Source organism: Anolis sagrei, chromosome 2 (genome assembly GCF_037176765.1).
Source record: "Anolis sagrei isolate rAnoSag1 chromosome 2, rAnoSag1.mat, whole genome shotgun sequence".
Taxonomy (NCBI): Eukaryota; Metazoa; Chordata; class Lepidosauria; order Squamata; family Dactyloidae; genus Anolis; species Anolis sagrei.
In genome coordinates, this window is record NC_090022.1 from 93,855,342 (window position 1) to 93,879,694 (window position 24,353).

Genomic DNA, 24,353 nt, shown 5'->3' on the forward strand with positions numbered 1-24,353 from the left:
TCCATGGGAAATTTGGAGTGATAAGAATATCCTTTTGAGAATGACTTCTTAGAGTGTAAAGACGGATCTTGCCCAAAGCATACTGAACCTTTTCGTCTCAAATGCGTAAGATTTGAGCCTTTAAAAGGAACATGTTGCGAACATGTCTCATTTTTTAGTCTGACCTTTTCGATACTTGTGAAGTTTTCAGTGTTCATATTGTAGAATTTGTTTTTACTGGTATTAGCTGCCTTGAGTGTTTTTCATAAGAAATGTAGCAAAAATTAATACAGACAGAAAATATTTAATTTGTACTAATGGGAGAAATTCTGATCCTCACCACTGGTCTCCAATTTCAGGAACAATTAACACATTTAATATTATGTTCCAAAAATATTGTTTGCCTCCAGACAAATGGGTTTCTATACAATAGTAACATTCAAAGCAATATGCCATTAGTTAGAAATTACGAAGGATGAAGGCCTTTATTTAAATTATTTCAGCCATTATAGAAAAGTGCAGCCTTGAAAAGAAGTGAACATCATCATTAATTATTATAACAGAAGTTATACAGCTGTAATTATCATGTTCTCCCTGGTTGTTCTCCTGGAAGAAAAATAATCTATCATATGGCTAATCTAGGCAGAAATAAAGGAGCATTTAGTTTTCTCTTGTGCACATCTGCAAGCCATCAGCATAGTTGCAAAATCCCTAGCTTCAGCTTGTGCTAACAAGCCTTCCCCTTAAAGAGTGCTAGTTAAGTTCAGAAGATCCACTGCATTTTTTGTTTGCTGTCAGTTGTTTCCCCAGAACGGTGACAGTGGAGATGTATGTGTGCATTGGCAGGAACAGACATCTATAGAGAAAGCATTGTGGCATCCTGAACAAATCAGTTTCATAGTAAGCATTTGGGTTCCATTTTTCACTGAAATCGTTTAGCTCAACCTCCAGCGCCATGGCTCCTGTCCAATTACTTGCACGGGCAGATGTCAAACACATTATGATAGTCAGGGCATCACTGCCAACAGCCAGCCATCTGCTTGGGGGAAGTAAAGATCCATCTGTTAATAAGGAATGGATGCGGCCCCTTTTTCTGCATCCCAATATCTATTAGGAATTATTTAACTGTATTCTGCATAGTGGAACTTCCACTTATAGATCAAGCCGGCATCCTATGGGGCCCCTCATTCGCCTAACCTACTCAAACTCATACTTGTGAAGTTTAATATACACACAGTGATTCTGAATATATGGGTTCCCCCATAAACTTAAATGAAGGCAGTAATTCAAATTTGTAAATTAAAGTGAGTGCACAGATTTCATGTTTGGTTGTTTGCTTAATTATTTTTGTATGCTGCCTTTCTCCCATGGTGGTTGCCAAAACAACTTTTAAAAATGTAGAGTAAAATGTAAACCAATCAAAACTACATCAAGCAATATAAAAGTTTTTTTTTTAAAAAAAACATTGTTTAATTTTTTTTAAAAAAATCACATAAAGGGCTTTCCTGTTTGCATGTTAATAGCCTGCAATGTCTTATTGCCAGCTGGTGAAAGGAACGCAGGGAGGAGGCCTCCTGTGGAAGGGCTGTCCAGAGAGTGGAAACAGCTTCCAAGAAAACTCTCTTATGTCCTCACCAAATGAGCCTCTGATGGTGGAAGGACTGAGGCAAAGCCTTTCCCTGAAAATCTTAATGTTCTGACAGTTTGTCTGGAGTGATATGGTTTTTCATATATTCTAGACCCATGGCCATGGCCATCACATTGAATTGTGGCCAGAAACAAATTGGTAGCCTATTTATTTATTTATTTATTTATTTGGAGTGCTTCTACTCCGCCCTTCTCAACCCCCTAGGGGGGACTCAGGGCGGCTTACAAAAGGCACAATTCGATGCCCAACAATTCACAAAATACAATATACAATTTACAATTTAACATCAACAGTTATTACCAGTTAAAACAATCAAATCAATACAATAACAGCAATAAAATCATTTTGTGGTCAATGTTCGCCAATTTATAAATCCATAATCCATCCAGCATTGTCATTGTCCTTTCCTACTCTGGTCATCATTGTCTTTTGTCCATCTGCCAGCTTACCTGAAGGCCTGGTTCCAAATCCAGGTTTTTAACTTCCTCCTGAAGGAGAGGAGGGATGTTGATGACCTAATTTCCCCGGGGAGGGCATTCCACAGGCGAGGGGCACCCACCGAGAAGGCCCTGTCCCTCATCTCCACCAGTCTCACTTGTGATAAAGGTGGGGCTGAGAGCAGGGCCACCCCGGAAGATCTTAAACACCGAGATGGGACGTAGAAGGAGATACGTTCGGACAGGTACACTGGGCCGGAGCCCTAAAGGGTTTTGTAGGTCAAAACCAGCACTTTGAATTAAGCTGTTTTAACAATTGAGTTATACGTTCCCTATACTGAGCCTTTCATTGAACTGAATATTACTGGGAAACTTTAGTTATATATCTAAGATCCTCTATCTGTAAAAACAGAAACATCTGGAGCTTGTATTGTCTCAAAATAAATCACTTAAAATAAACAACTTATATTTAAATGTTCCAGAGTCATTAGCACCATAGACATTGTGGTTAAAATGTTTTGCTTTTCTCAGAGGAAGCTTAAATGAATTTATAAGGAGCATTTGCAATTTGCCATCATATCACGACTGTTTATAAAGCATATTACACCTGGAAATATAGTGCTCAGGAAATATTGAATAGTTACTAGTAATTTATATAGGGTTGGAACTGGATTTAGTTAGTTATAGAGTCTATGTTTAGGACGTAAGAGATTTTCTCATGTTACAGTGAATGTGTACACTTGTTCAGATGTCTTTGTGAATCTCTGTACCTGGGTTCATTCTTGGTTTGCATCAAAGTACGTAATCCTGTTCAATCCAGAGTACAGATCAAGTGTACAGTTGTACCTGGATAAAATGAAGACAGATTTTTGTGGGGATTGCTTTGTGTGTGTTTGTTTTTGTGAATTGATGACTAGGAAAGGCATTCGTGAGAGTAAACCTAAGGAGAGGGCGTGGAGAATGGATATGTACAAATGCGGTTATCTGAAGTTCCTTATTGCATATGGTTGCCAGAGCACGGAAAACAACCAGAGTGCTCTCTGACCATCCTGCCTTCCCGTGTACAAAGCTGGCTCAGAACCTGGGAGGGAAGGAGGAGTTATCTTACGTAAGGGAGTCATATACTGAATGAAAACACAATTGCTAAACACAGATGCAATGTCTGACCTCTAGTGGTCTCAATTTCTGCCTACAATTACTGTAACAAAGGAGAGAAAAAACAGAAGTGACCATTCTGGGAAATATAAAAGGGAAGTGGTTTCTTTTCTTTTCTTTTTTTTTTACACAGAGAAAACTACCATAGATCTACAGAAAGGAAGTATTGCTCATTTTGCTATACTTTGTTTTTTAAATATAGAATGTGAAAACTGGGATGTATTGACAGAGAGCATTCCTCAGTGGGAAGTGGCCTTTTTTCTGTCAATGAACAAACACAGAGTTCTTGGACTGTAACTCCTAGAATCTTCCAGCTAGTATGACCACTAGGAAATTGGGCAACTTTTACCTCCTTTCATTGTCAGCATATATAACAACCTCTTCTTCTTTCCCTGCCTTGCCTATCACCTTCTTTTTCCTATGGGGTCAATCAAAGTTTAGGTTATAAGCTTTTCAGAACAAGAGCCCACTTTTATTTTGCTTAATGGCATTCTGTAAAGCAGCATGTTCCTTGCTGATAGTCAATATTTAATATTATAGTGAAGTAAAGGGCTGGACTTAGATTTTGGAAATGGGGCTCGCCGGATGTCAGTTTCTGAGCACAATTTTGATACTGCCTTTAAAGTCTTTGTGCCATTGCCATATGCACCCAGTTGGACATTATAAAACCAAGGATGTTGGACTAGCAACGGCTTAGGATCTTATCAGACACAGAGAGAGAAGCATCTTCTCCCCACTTCTCTCCACTGCTGGAAGAGAAGCAGTGATGCAGGGCTGCTTCCAGCAGGACTCTGTGGGGCTCCATTTTGGCAGCGGAGAGAAATGGAGTCCAGAGATATTGAGTGTTTACCCGATTCCTCATTGAAGAAGGGAAGCAAAGTGGAAGCAGAGGAAGACAAAGGGAACAGCATGGAAAGAAAGAAGAGGGATTCTGATGGAAGGGAACAGAGCCTGACAGTTCCCTCCACTGTCCCCCACTTGACCCCTGCTCATCTGATAAAGTCCTAAGATTCATTAAGGATTTGTTTTACATTTATGTTATCTCTGATGAGCTAAGAGAATTCAGGAAAGATATGCAGTTGGCACTCCATATCCATGGGTTCAACCAACCATGATTTGAAAATATTTTTGAAAATCTGAAAACAAATCTTGACATTGCTGTTTTATATAATCACTATACCATTAAATATAATGGGATTTGAGCATCCACAGATGTTGTTATCCATGTGGTGGGGAGGAGGAGGGTTCTGGAACCAACCCCCAGCAGATACCAAGAGCCCACTGTAATCACACTTTTGTTTGGCTACCATATTCCTTGGGACAGATCCTCTTGTCTTTTTGGTACTAGGAGCATGCTAAATACTAAGGTGGGACACTGCCAGGCCCGTAGCCAGGATTTCGTTTCGGGGGGGGGGGCTGAATTTTTTTCAGGGGGGGTTTCGGGGGGGGGGCTGAGTTTCGGGGGGGGGGGCTGAGTCTGAGTGAAAGAGGGTCTAGCCTAGCAAACCTTTTGTATCATTACCCCAATACCCCCATGCATATGGGATATATTGAGTATGGTGATCAGATCATGATATGAATAAATATAACAGTTTAAATAATGCACCAATAAAGCCTTTTTGCGAACCACCATGAAAATTTCGGGGGGGGGGGGGCTGAAGCCCCCCGAGCCCCCCCCCCCCCTGGCTACATGCCTGGACACTGCAATCCCTTTCTGCTTTGCACCACTGAACAGTGAAAAGCTTCAGTTTGTAAGGACACTTCAACTTGTTCTGACTTGCAGGCTTTAAAACCCATTCCCTTTCAAGAAAGATAGAAACAACAACATAGGCAGCCAGTATGTGAAGATAAATATAGATGAATTTGAACAAACTCATCTGAATAATGCTAGCCATTATTGCTTCATTATTCTAATAAATTAAATATACAAAAGGTTGGAATACAGCAAGTGACTTGGAAAAGTTATTTTCTGCCACTGTAACTCCTAATATCCGCCAGTCAGCCTTTTTCTGTATATGCATATCTTACATGTGCAAGAAATAGAATTGAGTAGCTTAACAACATCAATGTTTACCTAAGAGCTGCTGTGACATTGCAGTGTATGGGCAGCCATTGTTCAGTGGTAGCCAATGGAATGACTGATGTGCCACAGTGCAATGGGCACTGACATACATTGGGGCACTCCTGATTCACATGTGCACACCAGCTGGCCTAATAGCTATCAGAAGTGCTGTAATATATCTGATGCTCATTACAAGTGACCAGTTAGCATGAAAAGTGTTCAGTGCACATCAGATATGGTTGGTGTGCAACAGAAATATCACATTGGTACAGAGTGTTAATTGAAAAATTGTTTGGGCAAATCAAAGCTTCAAAATGGTTTAGGAGACAGATTTTAACACAGAGATCCCAGATAAAGCTTGACACACATTTTGGTCAACTTCTCCATACAGATCAATTCCTGCACTTTCTAATGAAAGTGTTATAAAATCTGCACACATGCAGAATCTTTATTATCTTAAATTGCAGGGGAAATATCTCTAGAAATATGTGAATTCATTGTTCTAAGGTCCTCCAAGTCTGGAATGAGATGCTTTGCTTTCCTGGATCTGTCAGGTGATAAGGCAAAATATTTAGTGTTAAGATCCTTGGTTGATTCTGTTGATCACTGATGCAGACAATATGAATTTATGGCATAAACAATTGATCTCTATAATTCTAAGTGTCACTTGAAATATCAGGGCATGGAAAAAAGCAGAAGGCCTGTCAGTTAGAAAGTGGCTAAACAGACTCTGGTAGGCTGCCTAAGCAGACAAATTAATCTCCCATGCTTAACTAAACAGAGAAGGAATTAAAAATAGCACTTTTATAAAAACCTGGTCCCCATTCTTCAACTATAGTATGGATTGTCTCTTAACTTTCATCTCATCTAAAGCTGAGTGAGGGTTCACTATCAATGCATACAAAAGTTTGAATAACATTCTCTGAACTTTGACTGATTTTCCAATTATATATTAACTGACTACTGGATGTTGTAAAAAAGGACAGGGTGAGTGGGTGGAGGTAAGAGGTAATTAGAATTAATGTATGACTGACTAATATTTAAAAATAAATTCTGGTGTGCAGCAGAAATGCCTGATTTGCATCAGAAGTGTCCACCGCACATTAGAAGTGTCCACTGCAGATCACAAATGTCCATTGTGCATCAGAAACATCCAATGAATATCATAAGTACATTATGTGTATTAGGAGCACCAGATATATCTTCAAATATTTATATACGGCTCTCGCGTCACCTCTCAATCTTCTTTTATATAGACTGCTCCCTAAGTTACTTTTCTTAAGGCTTGCTTTCTAGACCCTTGATCATCTTGGTCACCCTTCTCTGGACTTGTTACAGTTTGTCAATATTCTTTTTGAATTCTGGTGCTCTGAACCAGACACAATATTCTAAGTAAGGTTTGACCATAGCAGAACGGAGTAGCACTATTCCCTTGATCTGAACACTATACTGTTATTGACACAGCCTAGAATTGCACTGACTTTGTTACTCCAACTCTCCCATAGTATTTGTCAACAGTGAGATAATCTTGTGAGATGTTTTGCATGCCCAGAATTCCCTACATAGGCGCTAAGGAGTATTATAATGATGATGATTACTTTTCTGTTATTTTCCATTCAGAAAGAAGTCAGCCAGGGTGTTGTGGACTGGAAATGGAGGTAAAACAAAAATTGGGTCCCAAAATAGTAACAAATGTCCTGAGGCTGCTGATGAGTGAGGTGCACATGCACCATTCTGCTGGTACCATGTGTCTACTTGCTGAACTTCCTTCCAGCACAAGCTCTTGCCACATACTCACAAAGAAATGCCTCAAAGGCTGCACTAAGCACTTCCCCAAAATGTCTAGAACAAGCAGAAATCATGATCATCTGCTCTGTTGACAGGTTTCCCCTCTCAGCTAAAGTTAAAAGAAGCAATTCAACTTCTCAAGTAAGTTCAAAAAAATGCATGATATTCAAGCAGTACTGAAAAATCTTGCTGATCATAAAACAAGAACTTAAGAAAGTGCCTTTATCAAGTTACTGGCCCACCTGACCTAGTAATGTCTATATTATTATTATTATTATTATTATTATTATTATTATTATTATTATTATCACAATAAGATTAGTACACAGCAAACAAGATCACTGTGCTGGTTGTTGTATTGGATCACACGTTGGACACTTCCCAAGTGTCTAGGACTATGTGATGTATCAGTGAAGAATGTGTGCATATCCCAGTAGGGTGGCTTTTTGCAGCTGACAGATGGTAATTTTGTGAGCGCCGATTGTGTTTAAGTGCAGGCCAAGGTCTTTAAGCACTGCACCCAGTGTGCTCATCACCACTGGGACCACATTGACTGGCTTGTGGCAGAGTCTTTGCAGTTCGATCTTTAAATCCTTGTATCGTGACAGCTTTTCCAGTTGTTTATTATTATTATTATATTTATTATTATATTTATTATTATTATTATTATATTTATTTATACACCGCTTTATCTCCCAGAATTAAACACAAACAGCACTAAAAAAAATCCATAGTTAAAATCCATCAAAACATTTTTAAAGTTAAAAAGCACATCACCCCCTAACTAGATCTTAATCACCTCCATTTTAAAAAGCCTGTCTGAATAGAAAGGTTTTAGCCTGCCGCCAGAAGGATAGCAGGGATAAGACAGGGGCTCAGCCAGGTTTTGGGCTAGGGTTTATCAGAGCCCCACCTGCTTATTAATTTTTTCATTCATTTTTTTAATTTATATTCTGCCTCTCTCCAGCCAAGAGTAGTTTATAAAATTTAACAGACTTTAGCTTTTTTGGATAAAACCCTCTATTCAAATATTTTAAAAATCAAACATCATTCATATACACATACACACACACACACACACACACACATTTAAAACGTAATTAAAACATACACAATAAAAACAATGCACACCAACAATATTCTGCAAATGATCAAAACCATTCAAACCTTTCTAAACAGAAGTAAACATAGAGGGGGCTAACCAAATCATGCTGTTTGAGGGATTTTGGTAGCAATAGTCCAATGACGTCACTTTTAAAAGATTTGGCATAAAGTTCCTACCAGAGCTGCATCGTTTATTCTAGTTCCAAGGGCCTGTCTATAAGGAAAACCTTGGCACATCTTAAGTGCATGTGCGTATACAGATATACACATATATACATACTTACAAACACATGCACATATATATTCAGCACCATCAATTCCTCAAAGGCTTGCCTTTCAAAAATTTCCTCCCTGAGTTTGCTATGATGGACTGTGAGTGGTGGGAGTTATGCTTTGAAGTTGAAAATGATAGCAAAAAATTAGGCTAAGCTGTTCTGCCGTCTTTGTGTGCAACTTCAAGTCAATTTCGTCTTATGGTGATCTTATTATGTGGGTTTCTTAGAAAATTTAATACTGTTTTAATACAGGGGTGAGGATCATATAGCCTTCTTCTTGAACTAGTTTCCAACATTCCTCATCATTGACCATACTGGCTAAGGCCACAGGGTCTCTCAGTCCTATGACATCTGGAAAGCTACATAATTCTCACAACCTTTAATGCCAAAGCTGCATAAAGCAACCCAGAAGTTACTTGTTTAAGACATTTGAAAATGTAGCAATGCTTCACTGATGACATTGGCATAAACCCAGTTGCTGATCCCAACAGGAACAGAGGCACTGAATCAATGACAGCTTGGCAAGTCAATACTTACGTAATGGATCCACTCCAGCTGGGATTAATAATTGGATGTAGGTCTTATTTGTTCTGCTTCTTTTGCACAATAGGGTACTGTCCAACTAGAGTTCCAACTGCACTCTTAGATTGTATAAATAGTTGACAAAGACAAGGAAGGGAAGTGCTCTAACCCTCACCATAGAACTGCTCCTCCAATTAATATGTCAAGCAGATAATGACAACACACAACAAAACGTGTGGAGCTACCTAACATAAGAGGTCTCCATGACTGCATGCTCAGCTGTGTGGCTGCTGGCAGGAAAACAGATCTTAATAGAAACAAGGGAGTTCAAGCACATGAACTGCATTGCAGGGTTTATTGATCTTCCATTTTGAGGCCAGATCCTGTTGTATTAATAACAGTCCAAAACAAAAAGATGCCAATTAACAAAGCTAACATTATATAGAAAAGCAATTGCTGGTGGAGGTAGAAAGGAGCATCCCAGGTCTGCTGCAGTACTAAAAGATTGATACAATTGAGTTCCCCTTGCTTCAGAAAAATTCAGTGCGTCCAGGAGATACCTTTCAGACATACATAAGTAGCAGTTTCATAGGAAAGAAATGTGCATTGTTTGTGAATCAATTCCAGCTCTCACAGCTATTGAACAATGAAAAGAAATGTATAGCATGTACTGTACAAAACAGTATTTCATCAGTCAAGTAGTTAGGACTATGAAATTCAATTGCTAAGACCTCCTTTGCACTACTCAATGGTTACATTAGGTTAGGTTACATTAGGTTAGGGCTGCCTCCCCCCCTCCTGACCTTCAGGAAACGACTGAAATTCTGCTATGGAATCAGGCGTTCGTAGATTAGAGGGATTGTATCGGTAAAGGCAAAAGATTTTATTGGACCACAATTTTGGATTGAGTTTGATGATGTTTTAACTTGGTGAACTGTATTTTATAACTATTTATTATGTATGCCTTTTTATTATGGGATTATATTGTATGGCATTGAATCTTTGCTGTTGGAAGTCGTTCTGAGTCCCTCCATGGAGGTCGAGAAGGACAGGATAGAAATGTTTTAAATAAATAAATAAATACATTCTGAGTGGATGCCCCGCAACTCTGTAACTCCCTGCACAGGGAAACCAGAATGGCTCCCTCCCTGTTGTCCTTCCAGTGGCTGGCTAAACCCTTTTAAAGAAGGAAGTTTTTAAGATCAAGTCGGGGGGGGGGGGTGCTGTGGTTTTAGCTATACATAGGTATTAATCAGTTTTTATGGATTTTGATTTTATGAATTTTTAATACCATTTATATTATTGATATTTATTTCTGTTTTCATGCTTGTATATTTGTAAATTAAAATGCTTTTAATGTAAGACGCTTTCAGTGTCCTTCATGGAGACAAAAATGGAGTATAAATAAACATCATCATCATCATCATCGTACAAGGTAGGTTACTATTCATAACATGTAGGCTGATATGGTGACATTCTTGATATTCGGTATGAAGCAGCATGCCATTGCATGACTGTAGCATAGTTGTTATTTGGCTCCCTGGGCAAATTGGACCCTCAGATGAGGTTGCATTTTCAACATGAGGACTGAATGGTGGCAATACTTATGGCTGCTCAAGGAGACAGGGCTCCAGCTATCATTTTGAAAACTGAAGTTATTATCTCTGAAGTGAGAGAGAGTCCAGCAATTGCTATCTCCTTCAGGCTATTTCCCTTGGGGTGGGAGGTGTAGCACAGATGAGGCTGAGAAGCACTCAGTAATTTAATAGTGCTATACTTGTAGTGAGTGGAAAGTAACAGTAAAAACAAAAAGCCGTGGGAAGGAGGAATGAGCAGCACTTTTTGGACAGATTTATTTTACCATGAGCTTCTGTAGATTTCAGTCCACTTTGAGAATTTCAGGAGATTACATACTTGTGCGAGTGGGATCAAAGCACAACAGAATACAAAACAATGTAATTTATGGTGCTGGCCATCAACGCTCAAACAGTTGTGTAAGACAATAGAAGTCTGATGGGCTGATCTGTTGTACTGAGGTGTGAGGGTAATAAATCTGCTTGCCAAGAGCCAGTCCCCTTGCAATCAGAAGCTTTGTTGGGAAGAATTCACTTGTTACATGCACAGTGGAAAGAATATATCCATTTATGTATAGTGTTGCTTTATCTTTGTAACTGAAATAGCAGATAGAAATTTCATGTTAAAATAAACCAGCAGTCCTTTAAAAAGTACTGCTAGATTCCTTCTGGAGCCTAAATTCTCCAAAGGCAACACATCTTGTCTGAGCTTGAAAGCTAAGCAGAGTCAGCTTTGTTTAGGATGTGTATGGGAGATTACCAAGGAATACCAGTTGATTGATAGGCAATATTTCAGAAAAAGGAACTGGAAAAACTAGCTCTGACTAGTCCTTGCCTAAGAAAATTCTATGAAATTAATGGGATCACAACAAATTGGCAGGTAACATGAAGACATATACAGATGTACTCCCCCCCCCCTTCTTTCACCTTTATGCTGTGACAGGCTAACATACCTATTTCTTTGAAAACTGATCCCAAAATGCTTTGTTGTCCACCAACAGATGCTGGCTGGTTGTTTCTTCAATGCTGGTATTGCAAAAAAAATTCTACCACCTCTGAGGGCATCAAGGGCAGAGGCCAAGCAATGTGGCATGCACAGCTCATCAGCAGTGGGGCACTGCAGGGGACCTTCGGAAGAACACCTTCATTACAATATTATTGCCCCTGCTTATTTAAGAAGGTCAGCAGTGGGTGGATGATTGTGTGAGATTTATAGATTGTACCTTAAGATCTTGAGCTTGAACTCTAAGAGCAGAAAAGTCAGTTGGAGAAAAAAGAAACTATGCTTAGGATTCTATCTTTATGAAAGGAAGCTTTCCCTTCATAGAGATAGAATCACAATCTGTGTGACGAGCAACTCAACAAATGAGAACCTGCATCACTAAGTTGTGTTTCATCATCAGATGCTGCAACTCCTCAAGAACCAACCTCTTTAAGCCCCAGCAGAAGGCATTCTAAGGTGCTGCAGATCAGGGCTCTGGATAATGGTGTTTGGATACTCTCCTGATTGTGGAGCACATTGAGGCAATTTGGAGACTCTTGGGGCCTCATGCAACTGCTTCTCTCAGTTGCATCAGGGCCTCCTGCAACCAGGAAACGTTGCAGTCCAATCTGCAGGGCCTTAGAAATCCTTCAGTTTGGGAGCTGGGTGGCTTAAGAGGTAGATTTTTTAAATCATTTTCAATTGTTAAGCCCCTATAAATATGAATCTCTAAATTTATATAAGTCTAAATACAACTATTCTAACAATGTTATTACCCCATATTTACTAGAGTATAACACGGCATTGATTGCAATGCATACCTCAATTTTGAAGATGTGCATTGCAATAAAAGATTTGTTGTTAAATGTAATGCGTGACTTCCGATTGCCTGACGGGCATTCTGCTGCCCACTTAGAATGGCCAACAGGCAAACTTGGTCTAACGAATAGGCAGTAGCTTCCCAACAAAGCCCTTATTCACAAGGCCTTCAAAAACAAGTGGGAGATTTTGAGAGTCTTGGAAATGAGGCCAGTGATGGAGGCCTCCTGCACACAGGCATGAGAATTATAAAATCCAAAGGACTCTAGTTTGACTAAAACAGGGAACACAAGGACTTTGGACTTCATAAGGAACACACCCTACTTTATGAATATCACTTCTGATGTGGATATGCGGACTGAAAGTGACTATGAAAGTGTTCTACTAAAGAAGGAAAAATATACCACAAAATGCTAGATGACTCCTAGAGCTAGATCTGAAGCAGCTTCATAGATTTGTTTCTTTTTGTCACACAGAGCAAATAAGGCACAACATACTAGCAATTAAATGGACAATATTGTATTTATTGCACAAAGTTCCCCTAAAATTGGGAATGGTTATTATAATACAAGTGCACATTTTGGGAAATATATATGTACAAAAACACAGAAGATAACAAGTATGTACATTTTGCCCAGCATATTACACATACCACTATCTACATAATTTATTGGAGACCAAAAACAAAACAAACACAACCCTTCTGAAACATCTATTTTAACAAATAGGGATTTTAAAAATGCAAAATTTAAAATCTTGCTTTGGATTTCCCCTTTTTATTGTTTTTAGCAGCCCTGTATTGACAAGCTGCAGTGGGAAATGTGTTAGTATGTGCAATACACTTCAACATTTTCAGCCTTAAAATTAAGACATATCAATGGATGCTGGGAACATTGCAAAAATCAAAAAGGATTAGTTTTGTATATACATGGGACTGAAAAGCAAGATACATTAAGAGGTCAACACTATAGTGCTGTTACAGTTCCCTTTTTTAAAAAAAAAGAAGAAGAAGATTCAGACAAATAGATGCATGTAGTACCTTGATTTTAGACGTACCATAAACAAATTATCAGTCACAGGAAAGCATGCCCTCATGCTACAATGTCTTCTGCAAAGTAACCATTCCAACAATATCATTAGAACGAGCATTAACAGCATTTCCCCCCATAATCTCAAATGAACCAGATGCTGGGAGGAGATAGGTAGCATTTCATTATCCCAAACTTTTGGAGGCATTAAAGGAGCTACCAATATGGCTTATTACCACTTGGATTACCAATAATCATCAAGTTGCATTTCTGATCCTATGACTCAGCATGCTTGCCAACAAATGTCAAGAGTGGAGGCCTGAAACATCAGGTCTTCTGAACTCTCCATGGAAGCAGCCTGAATGGTGCAGCTGAAACTTTAACAGCGACCATGTAGATGATCACTAGTCAGGTTTCAGAACTTCAGTAACATAGCACCAGCTCACAAACTTGTTCTACAAGCACAGAAATGGACAGGCAATAGGTGGGATAAAGGAGAACTGAAGGCGACTGACCTACATGCCTTCCCTTCAGCCACCTTGGAACCAAGCAATATCTGCACAAATCCTGGAGTAAATTACCTTGATGGGGAGTATGTATTGTTTAGTAGTGGAGCAAATGTCTTGCATCCATATACCAGACTCAATCTCTCAACCATTTCTAGAAGTGGGTCTGCCAACATCTTGTACTATTTGGCCCTGAATATGTCATCCAGAATAATCTCTAATTTAAACAGACGAAGTGATAAATAGCTGAGCAATTGAGAGTGTAGGATGGCTTCATCTGAGCTCCAAGAGTGCCTACTCTAACATGCTATAGTTCAGATGCATTAGTTCAGATGCATTAGACTGCGAATTCCATCATTCTCAGGTATCATTGGCCCATGCTCTTTTGTTCTTTGTTTTATTGTCAGCGCTTTGTTTAGACAAGCCTTGAAGCCACATTGTTCAAATTCAAGCCTTAACTTAGTTTTAAAATGTAAATGCTTGTCATTTGAGGACAATTCTATGGGTAAAATTCTGGTAATCTATGCCTCGTTAACAAGAAGCTTCTCATCTTAAGATGTAAACGAGTATACCTCTACAACACAGTATAACAGCTCTGCTGTCACCTTGAGAAGCTAGAAGAAGCCCATCTGCTTATAGGGTGCACTTCCTCTCTCCCTTCCTCTCTCTCTCACACACATACGTGGCAAAAAAGCCTTCTGCATATAAAGGTCTCCTGATCAAGACCATGTACTACAAACCCAAGTTCAATTCTATTTCCTTAAACAGACCATCATTTGCAGAGCTTTTTGCCCATACAATTTAAACTCAATAAGACAGGTACAGTAGGAAATACTGAGAAGCTGAAGGCATGGATTCTATTTGCAACAGTGGAAGCCTCATCATGTCATTTGGAAATTCCATAAAAAAGGGAAAAAAAAACAACAACAGAGGTCTGTGTGTGCATGTGCATGCTATTTGGGGAGGAATGAGGCAGATTGATCAAGGGTACAGAGTTGGGAAAGTTATTTTTTGGGACCACAGCATTCAGATTCCACTAGCTAGCATACCCAAGGACCAAAAAAGGAACTTCTTCAAGCTCTGCTGAGGCAGAGGGAGGAGCCTCGATAGCTGCCCTGATATGACTCCCATTACATTAGCCTCCGTTCTGCACCGATTGGATGTCAAGTGTTCACTGAATTGGGGAGCAGGGAGATTTATTGCTAATTGGGGCAGTGAGGGAACTAGCCTTTTCGTTTGTTAAAGCATGAAAATTCAAATGGTAGAGTATGTCTAGTACCATATAGAGGAAGCATCCATCCTTCATGGAGGAGGCCATAAAAATGTCTGAAATGACAGCTGCACGTTGTTAATCTAAAAGGTTGTTCTGAGCTCCTTCACATGAAAAGAGTGATGTAAAATGCTTCAAAAACATGGACAGTGACAGGTGGAAGACAGGGTGCCCTTTTCCCTCATTGCTGATGTCAGACCAATGGGAGCTACAGTAGAGTTCAGAAGCAATGATGGTATTCGCCAAGAGCAGGAGAATGGCATTTCACCACATCCAGTAATGGTGAAAGTACAGTGTTTGTTCCAGCAAAAGCAAGGAGAAAAGACAATTGTAGTCCACCCAGAAAAGCAGCAAGAGTCGCAAGCATGTGGCCATCTCTCAAAAAAGTAAAAGGTCTGAATCAGCCCTGAGAAATATCCAGCATGATAGGTGTAATATTTAGTAAATTAAGGAATATATATCCTTGATTTTCATAGTGTGATTATGTATGGAGTCCAGAAAATTAAACATGAAAGGAATTATAACAAATACATATTTAGTAATCCAACAGAAAAGAAGCAAACCCTTTTAATGCAGTGTCCTGTTATTTCATGTGAGGTAGAAAATCTTGCTCAAAATATCATCTATTCACCATTATGTGTTTGTTGTAATTGATCAGATATCTTTTATCATTTAATTAGGGGGAAATGGTGATAAGGCATAGTAGGAAGAAAAATATAACTTTCCTTCTTATATGTCACTTTGCAATCCTAAACACATTCAGGGCTAAATCCGGTGTTTATCCAAAATCTAAGTAGATTTACTGAAATCATGGGGTTAAAATTAGCCAGGCCTAAAAAATTCAATTGATTTCAATATGTCTGCTCTAGATAGGATTTACACTTTATTTTGAAGAGAATTCTGTTTCATTCAGTTGCATTTATTTTTGAGTAAATATCCACAAGTTTGCAATTAATAATTTGGTTAGAAAAAGTGATGTCTGTCGAGACAGAATGCCTAAAATATTTAAATACAACTGTTTAAACAATGGTATGAGGAGGGAAATCCACCTTCATGCCTGGTAATGAAGGGCAATGTTTTTTTCAAAACAATTACCCACTTGTGGATCTTAGGTATAGGTGTTCCTTGCTTCATAGTAACTATCCAAAATCTGTCAAATGTAAGCATCTTGAACCCTACAGAAACCAATGGGACTTTAATGTATCATGATGGCCATTCTTCTATTCTCTCCAAATGGGACAAAATCAAAGTGAAGGTATTTTTGTGAGTTTTTAAGGGAAAAAAAGTACTAAGTAGGGTTGCCAAACAAAATAAGTGCCAAGGCTCCTGTTACTTTAACGGTTGTGTAAAAGAAGGATTTTCTGCAGCTTTTTGTATAAGCTTAACATGCTGAAACCTCATCTTTTATATGATCATTAAGTAGAAAGAAACCCTGCCCCTTATTTTACTTGCTAACTCCACCAAGAAGCCAAAATATGTTTTCTGGGGTCCTTAAGACAATAATACTAGTGGGGGATAAACATCAAAGCGTAATCCTTGTTACATTCCCAAACTTGGGAGAAATTGGATGCTTCTCAGATTGTACTCATCTTTCTCCATAAATGAGTCTCTACTAATTGATTTCTGAGCCAAGTGTTGTTGTCAGACTACTTCTCAATCTCATACTTGCCTTAAAATTGTTTTTCCTCCCCAGGGGAAAAACAACTGCTCTACAGCATCTAAATTTAATGCAGAAATAGTCAAAATTATTACAACTAGCTGCAACCTTAGAATTATGCACTTTCAATGCTCTCCTGGTTGGTACCAAGTAGCCAGCTGGTTCCGTTCTCTTGTATAAACAGCATTAGCACTCTGTAGGTTTATGCAACAGTTCCTCCCCCTGGTAATCCTGCAATTTAACAACTTGTAGCTGCATCCACTAGCAGGAATTATCCAAGCCATTTCACAGCCTTCCAAAGCTCCAGTGTCTTCCTTAGCAATATCACCCTCTGATCTGATTTTCTATTTTCTGTTTTCTTTTCTTTTAATGAGCGGGCAAGGAAGGAAGGCGGACACAACGCCATTTGTTTGCACATTAGGCATTCCGTTGGAGAGGCACACAGTCAAGCCAGCAAGTTGTTCCTTTGCCTGCGGGCAAGAAAAAGCCGGGACAAGGCTGCTTCATGTCTCCTTCTTTGCCTTCCGTTTTGTAAAAGGAAGGTTACTGTCTGTTGCCCTTTGGTATTTTAAAGAAGAATTTGGGCAACGTATGGAGAGTGGGTGCTTGCTACAGCTGCCAGTAATGGTAGGTCACTAGATTCAATCCTAAAAGAAAGACAAACAATTTCAAGGTAGGTTCACAAGGGCTCTGAAGCTCATTAGTATAGTGCAACATTTTAACTTTGTTATCAAAGCATCAGTAGTCGTATATTTCAAAGACACTTTGAACTTCTGTCTCACATTACAAATTTATTTCGGTAATCATTTATATTTCTGTTACTACATGGCATGCTTATTTATTGGATATATAACCATGACTGAGCCCCCTTGGACCAGTCTGATGACAGGTTCACACTATTAAATATTTAATCGTTTCCAACTGCCTGGGGAAGCAATATGGACAGATCCATTTATATATATCTGTCTATATCTATATATCCCTTCTGGATTTTATATTAGGGTCTTGGGATTAAATTCAGAATGCATTTTTAAAAATAGATGTGCATAAATAAAATTCCTAATAGGAAAGGAAACATAAAATGAGGAATAATAGTGCTCTTTATCACTCCAAATCTGATAATGATCCATGTATTATTCTATTGATATGGAAATGTGGAAGACTAGCAAACAGCAGGGTGTGAATGCAAAACTGTCTGTGATTTGAAAAATGCTATAACATAGCCTGACTCTTATGGAAGGAGCAAGACAGGCTCAAAATAAAAAGGTTGCTTTTTATAATAATATCTAATGATGAAATTAGTCAGGTGAGCCCAGAGGTGGTGGCGGCAGCTGGCACACAAATAGCTCCATAACAGCATCTGTTACAACAGGACATGTATTCAGAATAAGACACAGAAGTGAAGAAGACTAAGGGAACCATCTTCAATAAAAACCTTACCCAAGGACCACTCCCAGCTCCTTCACATGAACCCGCATTTGGCCTTTGAGATACTCTGACAACATCTTGCTCTTGAAATACAGCTCCTGCAACCGATCTTCCAGGTGCATTACACACTGGGGGAAAGGAGAAGAGGACAAATAAACACAGAAACAAGGGCATCTTAAGCAAAAATAAAATGAATTCTGGTATCTGTCCAACCACAAGGGTTTTGTTAAGCATGTCAGGATAAATATCTGGACAATGTTTCGTTCAGGCAAAATATATATTAGGGGAGGAGTTGTCTCCAAGTAGCAGGAGGATTTATTTGAACATGGGTCCAAGCCATCTCATTTCCTTAAAAAATAAAAGGTACTTAATATTTATGATCAGATGTTGCTACAATATAAAAATTACATCATGCATCTAACTCAGACATTTATCGTATTAGTCAGTTAACAATGTTGAAACAGCAAGGAGGACGTGTTAGGAGGACCAGCAAAGTATTTGAAAGGAAGCAAAAAGCATTTGAAAGAATAGCAAGCATGCCCTCATTATGATTCATTTTGTGATTCCATCATGTAGCCAAATGTAATTGCCAACATAATGTCTTCTTAGTATGTCTCTTGGACAAGCCAGTGATCTATGTGATTTTAAAAAATGTTTCCAAGAGGTAAAGATGGAGATTGAAGGAAACAGCTATTAACAGGTGACCAAGAAGGGAGAAGTAACTCCTTGAAATGTTTTGTTTCTCCATCAAACTTTAATTTGTCCTGAACATTTCAATAATTGGAAATAAAAAGCCAACACTGAATTGTTGCTATACACTTTTGATGTTATTAACTGCAAATTGTAACAAGCTAACCTGAATGCCTGCAGTACTTCTATAATAAATTTCATTTATTCTGTATCATATTTAATCCATTATTAATACACAACACATTGAAAGATGATGCAATGTTTCAGCTATGGCCATTATACTACTGAGAACTGTAAATGTACAACCTAGAGTTTATAAATGCATACTTTCAAATATGATAAAGAACCTGGATTTGTAATTTCAGGACTGGAGGGTGAAATTCCAAAATGAAATGTGAATACATTCTTTTCAAGCAGCTTTCCACTGCAGTTGTAAGGAAGGATCTTGTAGTTTGTTAGTGAAGCAACAGAAATTTTGAAACAGGTTGTATGTGTAATAACATTTCACATGGAGATAAGTTTACATAAATACCAAAGGACCTATACACTCTATATAATGATGCATTTTGCTTGGGGAACAGATTTAAGGCACTGTTGGATTCCTTTCACAGTGGTAACTCTAATATCTTTGATATCATTTGGATTATCCAAAATACTTACAAAATTGGGGGATAAATTATGCTTATAAAGCTGAAGAGTGGAATGAAGCAGGTTGGAGACAAGATTAGAGACTAGCACATCTTTCCCAAGTTTATTATCCATGATTCGTCTCTGACTACTGGCCACTTGCACTGTCCATTTATCTATATCTGCGATAATGCAAACAGCTTCTGCGATCGGCTCATCCAGAACGGGATGCTGAAAGGCAAAGAGAAGCATATCAAAATGGGTACAAAAAAATCTTATTTCTGAACATCAATAGCAAGAAATCAGCACACAAATATCAGTTTTGAGATAGGTAGATCTTAATCCTGTTCTCTGAGCAAACTGATAGCTCCATGAAAAAAAGAGAAAAGCTAGCAATGAGCCAGGATCCCAAAAATGTATAATTAGTCTGCATACCCAAGACATCTTTAGACTTGTTCTTCTGGAACAGCACTCCAGATGCCACATGCAACCTATCTTTTGAACTGACAAGAATTTCAAAAGTCATTTATGATATGGCACGGAGCCTGCTGTTCAAAGAAACTGATAAAAAAAACCATTGATATGAACAAGCCTTAAGGTACGCCTCAAGGAGTGTCTGAATCTCAGCCAAGTTCTTTGAATGCATATGTGTGCACATTTTGTCTATGTAAATCTATGATAAATGGAGACATAACAAATTTAATTAAAACTATTCTGTTAGCAAAAAATAAGCATTGCAACTTTGCCTGTGATTCAGGTAAGAACTGGCAAGCTGCAAACATCTTACAAGTGACTTCCCTAACTCTGCCAGTTAGTCTATTTTATAAGTTACCTTGCTAAGGCACGGCATCATGAGCAGGAGAACTTTACGTGGTAGTTAAGATTCCAAGCATTAATATTGCTGAACAATATGGTAACAGGCATATACCTAACATATATGAAAAGACCAGCAGAGGGAGCAAAGGACACACATTTCAAAGTTTTTCTAGAATTTTTTGGGTTATATTCTTACAATGTTTTTAAAGCAGATGAAATGTGAATCATTTAGACTTTGTCCCAGCAACTCAAATAACTGCACAATTCCCGGAGTCATCAAAATTATTGTATGCTGTGTTCATCATCCCTGTATCTGTAGTATCTCTGGCCAATCTGGATATTTGAAGTTCAATCGTAGTCTAATAGGATAAACTTTCCATTTTTGGTAAGAATATTTATAGTAGAAATAGCCTAAAATGTTGTATTCCTTATTTTGACTAATTCTGATCTAAAGGCCACTGTAACACTGGAAAAATTTAGGACAAGAATTAGCACTAGTTGGTCACAAAAAGCCACAATTTTGAAAGTTGCATCTATTTTACTTTTTTCATTATACGCTGCATGTCCTTAATGGCAGCAACATCATAATCTTAAATCTTCCATCCCAGTAAGAACCTAATACCATTATGATTTTAATGATATTGTTTTAAAAAAGCTTTTAGGAGTATTTGTTTAGCTTATGACTTGAATAAATAATAGTGTTATAAAGCAAATTAGATCTGGTAACTATCATGAAACCTAAGAATGAGAGGTGGCTTACACTAAGCGAAAAGGAGTTAAAGATACAGAAATCTGTGTGGCAATGGGGAAAAGCACCCTAAATGTATCAGCCACAATTCATAGAGAGTGATTAAGATTCAATGGGATACAAGGAGATTATTATTGTTTGTTCTGATTATATCAATGACATGTCAAACAGATTTTTCTGAATGTGTACAACTGTATTTTAAGATTTCACAATATTGCAGTCCCAATCAAATCTATCACTGGTTGTCATCCTTTGTACTACAACTGTTGGGAAACGTAGTAAGCAGGCTGCTGATATTTCCCCAAAATCTGGTTGTGACACTTTTGTATCAAATAATGACCCTAACATGGAAAATTAGTTTCCACATTCATAAGCAAAACTGGCTTTGTAAAATGAATAAGCATTTCAAACCTTTGTCTTGGATGAAGTCTGTGAAAACTAAAATTATTTTGCACCCCTCACAGACCTGTTTATTTCAGCAGGATTTAGAAATAATTCCTTTGGATCTTGATGGTCAAAGATAAATTTCATCTCTTGGATAGAGTTTAAATTACCTGCACAGCATGCGACAAATCTGACATCAAACAGTGTCTCAGTTTCTCATCATTTCCTACGCCTTGCAAAACAAAGTCAGGTACGTAAGATGAACAGTAGCCACCTAGCAAGGACCTTCCAAAATTGGCAATACTGGGCTGGACAGAGTTCACTTCAATTAATTTTGACCTGAAAGAAAGGTATAACATGGGCATGTATACTACAACTAGCACTGATTTCTTCAGTGAGTCACCACAGTGTGCAAACTACTGCACAATTCACATACACACGTCCCCACTGACTCCGCTGGGACTTAGTCATTAAAATATGACTTCAAAGACAATTTCTGTTGACACCAGTATAAAGTACACAGGGGAAGGAAATTACATGAAGCAGTCCTGAAATTAATCTTCATAAAGCTATATTCTCCCCCTTTCTTTTAGTAGCATTTCTAAAAGAAGCAGTGCACCCCATAACATGTGAAAGGTATCTAGAGCTCCTTGAAAGGTACAGACTTATGCAGCTTGGTTGAATATTGTACTCTGCTGCATTGCACTGCCTTTGGAAAGGTCCACTTGAAATAATCAATGCTGGGCCATTTGCATGAGAATAAGACAATATTTTCTCCATACTGCTTTCCCCTAGTATTCATTGTATGAGCACTCATGTGTGGGTGCACACAAACATGCAGGAGCTATATCTACCTACTATCTCCAAGGCCACCTTTTTGTAGTGAAATTTAGCAAATAATTTAGATTTGTCCAAGTGCAAATTTCATTAGGAAAGACCTACCCAGGAAAAGGTATGTCTTCTTCCTCAGCCCATTCTTCTTGCTCTGACCCATAATAGTTCCTTCTTGTCCTGGCTGCATCGTGCCCTGTGTCTTCACTTTCACTGTCCCCAAGGGCACTATCCGAACTCTCGTTTCGTGGAATGTCCCAGTCTACTCCGGGGTCAGCCTTTTTTTCTAAGCTCTCTCTGTCCCCATGGGGGACAAACACAGAGATTTTCTCTCTTTGGTCCTGCTCTGCAAAACAGTTCTTGCAAGTCTCTTGACGAACAGAGTCCATAAACTTACAAAATTCACTAGGGGGCTTGTTGTTCTTTGTACAGAGTTTGGGGGGAAATTCTAAGCTACTGTTTGGATCTAGAATGTCTGTTGGTGCTTTCACTGGAATATCATCAATAGTCCTGGTTTCAACTGAGGCTTCCTCAGTAAAATATTCTTCAAGCAGACTAGCACCTTCTTCATTGTAAGGATTCCAGTTCTGGAGCTTAATGGCAACCTGAGGGAACTCTTTATTTGTATTCTCATCTGTTTTTTGGTCCTCATGATTTTGTTTTGCTTCACAGTTCTCATCAGTAGACCCTCTTTCTTGGTTGTCCAGCTGGTTGCTATGCCTGGTCATTTGTTCCACTGCTGCTTGACTTCGGATCTCAATGTCTGAATCAGGTGACATGGAATCCCCAATGAGGAAAGTCACCTTTGTTTGAGCTTCAGCTGTGCCACAAGGAATTGCTTCAGATGAAATTTTATCAGGTGGCTTCTTCTCTACCATGATACTTGTTGATCTCACCGCTTCCACGGACTGATTGTCAGAATCCAGAGAGGCGTCGCTCTTCCATGATCCACCTTCTGGCTGTAGTCTAGATTCTGCCAATAAACAGGTTTCTGCTGAGGCTGAGCCTGTGAAGACCACTCTCTCCAACTTTACATCCAAGCAAGAACTCATGGGGTCTTTGCAATGCTTCACATCAGCTGGCCTTTCTTGGAAGTCAGCAGGTGATGCTTTGCATTCACCTGAAGCAGCCTCCACTTCCGCCCCCCTCTTAGGGGTGCTCTGCAATTCTTCTCTCTCTTGTCCTGAAGCACCTTCTGTACTCTGACTAGGGTTAAGAGGGCCCTTGCAGTCCTTGCAGCTGCAGTTAGATGCTCTCATTTCTTCAGACCCTTGGAAGGGCAAACTGCCTCTGTTTTTATGCATTGTGACCAGTACATATTCAGATTCCTCTACTTCCCCCTTTTCTAATGTGGTGGTGATAACTGTACCAGGCATCACTATTGCTTCATCTTCTCCATTTTCCAGAAGGTGTGTCTCCTGAAGTTCAGAACATCTGATGAAGTAAGTTAGGAAATAAAGCAAACGCTGCACAAGATCTTGTCTTTTGCCAACCACTATTGTTTTTGCTAGCCTTACAGGTGACCCAATAGCTCCGTACAGATCTCCTACAGAGCAAGAACATAAAAGAATAATGTTTATATACACACCATATAACACATGAAAAGAGTTTAATATCTTGTAATATTTTGCTGAGATGGATAGCTATATGAGCAAAGTTTTATGGGCAGAAACATTCAGTAGTCCTCTTGCATTTAAAATAACAATTAACCAGGTCACACTCTAAACACAGGACTTGAAGTCATGAGACACTAACAAAGATTGTCCCTGTCCATTTGACTTTTTGCCAAGTTGATGCATAATGAAGACTGCAATCTAAGTCTTCCTGAATGTAACAGGACTTACTTCTGGTCAGGTTTTAAACATTATATTACATAAATTGATCCTGAGAATCCATGTTTGTGAGTGCATATGTGCCTTCAAGTCGCCTGTCAACTTAAGGTGACCTAATGAACATCATAGGGTTTTCTTAAGCAAGGGATACTCAAATGTGTTTTTGCCCATTCTTTCCTCTGAAATATAGC

General features: G+C 38.7%; 1 protein-coding gene across 4 annotated transcripts in view; it reads right to left on the bottom strand.

The window, feature by feature from the left end:
- Positions 1 to 12,848: 12,848 nt before the first annotated feature.
- Positions 12,849 to 24,353, bottom strand: part of FNIP1 (folliculin interacting protein 1) — a 117,753-nt gene continuing 106,248 nt past the window's right edge. For 3 of the 4 annotated variants that reach the window (XM_060765253.2, XM_060765252.2, XM_060765254.2), the window contains 5 exons: positions 22,442 to 23,876; positions 21,670 to 21,838; positions 19,585 to 19,782; positions 18,247 to 18,362; positions 12,849 to 17,453 (listed from right to left, as the gene is read on the bottom strand). In XM_060765253.2, coding sequence (XP_060621236.2) covers positions 17,375 to 17,453; positions 18,247 to 18,362; positions 19,585 to 19,782; positions 21,670 to 21,838; positions 22,442 to 23,876 — 1,997 coding nt within the window. In that variant the 3' untranslated portion in view covers positions 12,849 to 17,374. Of the gene's footprint in view, positions 17,454 to 18,246; positions 18,363 to 19,584; positions 19,783 to 21,669; positions 21,839 to 22,441; positions 23,877 to 24,353 lie in introns of those variants that run through there. The other variant, XM_060765255.2, reaches the window with a different exon arrangement.